This window comes from Lolium perenne, chromosome 2, assembly GCF_019359855.2.
Source record: "Lolium perenne isolate Kyuss_39 chromosome 2, Kyuss_2.0, whole genome shotgun sequence".
NCBI classification, from domain to species: Eukaryota; Viridiplantae; Streptophyta; class Magnoliopsida; order Poales; family Poaceae; genus Lolium; species Lolium perenne.
In genome coordinates, this window is record NC_067245.2 from 59805685 (window position 1) to 59809143 (window position 3459).

The following is a 3459-nucleotide window of genomic DNA, read 5'->3' on the forward strand; positions in this document are numbered from 1 at the left end:
GCGCGGAGAAATCTAGGGGGGTAGACCCGCCGGGGCACACGTTCATTGTTTTGGGGGGAGGAGGGGGATAACGACCGCCGGAGCACCGGAACCCCACCAAACCTTGCATGTGGACCTATGATATGTGTCAAAGTGTGGAGCAAGGTCTAATGGTGCAAAAGTAGCTCCCCTAAACCCTAAACCCTAAACCCTAAACTGGGGAGGCTTCGAGCCCTAAACCCCTCTAAAACCCTAAACCACGACGCCGGAGCTGCAGAACCATGCATCATAAATCCTAAACCTATACCTAACCATAAATACTTACCTTTAACCTAAACCCTAGACCTAGCCCCTAAACCCTAGCCCTAACCCTACACCTAACCCTAACCAATAGATCAGGCACACCGTCGATCGTGTGATAATGGCTCTAGCTGCGGGTATACGTGCCAAAGGGTCCCAATCTTGGTTCTCCATGTGTATATGTACTAAACAAACCTAAAAGAATGAAAAGTTACATTGGTGCACCCTCGCGCGGAGAAATCTAGGGGGGTAGACCCGTCGGGGCACACGTTCCGCTGTTTTGGGGGGAGGAGGGGGATAACGACCGCCGGAGCACCGGAACCCCACCAAACCTTGCATGTGGACCTATGATATGTGTCAAAGTGTGGAGCAAGGTGTAATGGTGCAAAAGTAGCTCCCCTAAACCCTAAACCCTAAACTGGGGAGGCTTCGAGCCCTAAACCCCTCTAAAACCCTAAACCACGACGCCGGAGCTGCAGAACCATGCATCATAAACCCTAACCCTAACCCTAAACCCTAAACCTATACCTAACCATAAATACTTACCTTTAACCTAAACCCTAGCCCTAGCCCCTAAACCCTAGCCCTAACCCTACACCTAACCCTAACCAGTAGATCAGGCACACCGTCGATCGTGTGATAATGGCTCTAGCTGCGGGTATATGTGCCAAAGGGTCCCAATCTTGGTTCTCCATGTGTATATGTACTAAACAAACCTAAAAGAATGAAAAGTTACATTGGTGCACCCTCGCGCGGAGAAATCTAGGGGGGTAGACCCGCCGGGGCACGCGTTCCGCTGTTTTGGGGGGAGGAGGGGGATAACGACCGCCGGAGCACCGGAACCCCACCAAACCTTGCATGTGGACCTATGATATGTGTCAAAGTGTGATGCAAGGTGTGATTCACCAAATGGTGCATGTCATGGATCCCCGGTCTGACATTCCTCACCTTCGGGCGATAACACTTAACAGATTCCTGGATGTGTACGCTGAGGTGTCCCGCCGCGGGTATATCGGGGGCTAGACTGTGCCAAAGGGTGCCACACATGGTTTTCCATATGTCCATGGACTAAACAAACCTAAACCTATGAAAAGGTATATTGGTGGAACCTCGCGCGGAGAAATCTAGGGGGTAGACCATCTGGGGCCCACAGACAGCCGTTTTTAGGGGGGAATGACCCCCGGAGCACCGAAATGCCACCAAAACTTGCAACTGGACCTAAAACCTAACCCTAACAAACCTAAAAGAATGAAAAAGTACATTGTGAACCCTCGCGCGGAGAAATCTACGGGGGTAGACCCGCCGTCCCGCTGTTTTGGGGGGAAGGAGGGGGACGGCCGCCGGAGCACCGGAACCCTGATATATGTGGGGGATGAGCATGGAGACTAATTTTGTATTGCACATTGTCTTAAGTAACACTAATAAATAGTCATCAAAAAGTAAAACTAATAAAAAAAATATAAGTATTAGATGAAATAAAATAGAAAGAAAAACAAATAAAATGAATGATGGCGCACGGCAAAGAAGTAATCGCACGGCAAAGGCGGCTTTGCCGTGCACTTTGCCTGGCCTCACGGCAAAGGGAGGCCCACGGCAACGTCCCAGTCCCTTTGCCGAGCATGTTTTCTTTGCCGTGCGGCTCTTATGCTCTTTGCCGTGCTTGCTTCTTTGTCGTGCGCTTTCGAGGGACTTTGCCGTGCGATGATACTTTGCCGTGCGGCGCTGCTGACTTTGCCGTGCACCGACTCTTTGCCGTGCGCCGCTCTAAGACTTTGCCGTGCTTTTCTTCTTTGCCGTGCGTACAACTCGCGGCGCACGGCAAAGATTTTTTTGCCGTGCAGCACCTCACGGCAATGATGTGCAGCACGGCAACGCCTGTTTTTCCCGTAGTGTCACTGCTTGGTTTACAGAGTCTTGGAGAGTTGGAGATGCCCTAAGTTATTTTTTAATTTTTATAAGTACAGTATGTGTTACCTCAATTGTTACCAATTTTTTGTTGGGCGGCAGCCATCAGGAGTCTATTTTAATTTTTAAGTGAATCTGCGGTGGGCTTTTCCTTCTCGTGCAAGAATTGCGGTACTAGTCCATACCGCATACAATGATCGGTCGTTTTATACCCGCTCTGGCGTTCCGTAGATTTACTTGGTAATCGATCAACGGTTAATCATCCTTCCGCCGAGATTGGGTTTACGCATCGAGATCGAGCGCAACAATGCCGAGGTCTCTTTCGGAGGAGGACCCATGCCCAGGCCGCATCGTCGCCGACGCCGGCGGGGCTTTCGCCGTGGGCGCCGTGGGAGGCTCCGTCTTCCACTTCATCAAGGGCGTCCGCGACTCGCCCAGCGGCGCGCGGTTCACCGGCGGCGCGCAGGCACTGCGCATGAACGCCCCGCGAGTCGGCGGGTCCTTCGCCGTCTGGGGCGGCCTCTTCTCCGCCTTCAACTGCGCCGCCGCCTACGCGCGCCAGAAGGATGACCCCTGGAACTCCATCGCCGCCGGCGCCGCCGCCGCCGGCCTGCTCTCCGTGCGCCAGGGCCTCAGAGCTGCTGCGAAGTCGGCGGCGTCCGGCGCCGCCCTCCTCGCGCTCGTCGAGGGTATGGGCATCCTGGCCAACCGAGCACAGGCCGCGCAGGCGCAGCGGAACCGGCCGCAAGTCCACAACCCCACCTTGGCCGCCGCCATTGCCGCACAGCGGAACCTACCCCAAGTCGACGACCCCATCTTGTCCGCAGCCGTTACCAACCGCGTCGTCGTCCACGACCCCGACTTGGTTGACGCCGAAGCCAACCGCCTCCATGACGCAGATCAGAACCTACCGCCCGTCGACGATCCCGCCATTGCAGCACAATGACAACGGCAAGGAAGTGGAGGGACAAAGAAGCCCAATGACAACGGTGGCCAGATTTGACACGCCCTGTAGCCCTCGGATACCATTGTTTGCGTTAAGTGAAAAAAAGTGTTTTTCATTATATTCCCGTCCTAACCTGTATTCGTTTTGAACAATATACTGAATTCGGACACCTAAGATCGTATGTGAAGTACTAGCTCAGATACTAAATTGAACATTTGGACGTTGATTTGCTAAATGTTTTTTTTTTTTGTTTCGAAGGAAAGGCGTCATGACGACTTTATTGATTACTAGTAAAAATGCCCGTGCGTTGCATCGGAAAAAAAACTCAA

At 52.9% G+C, this 3459-nt stretch overlaps 1 protein-coding gene across 1 annotated transcript; it reads left to right on the forward strand.

Moving 5' to 3' along the window:
- Window positions 1–2491: 2491 nt before the first annotated feature.
- LOC127322822 (mitochondrial import inner membrane translocase subunit TIM17-1-like) lies at window positions 2492–3130 on the forward strand. The gene has a single exon (XM_051351230.1). It carries the CDS (start codon window positions 2492–2494, stop codon window positions 3128–3130), a length of 639 nt encoding a protein of 212 aa, XP_051207190.1.
- Window positions 3131–3459: the final 329 nt, after the last annotated feature.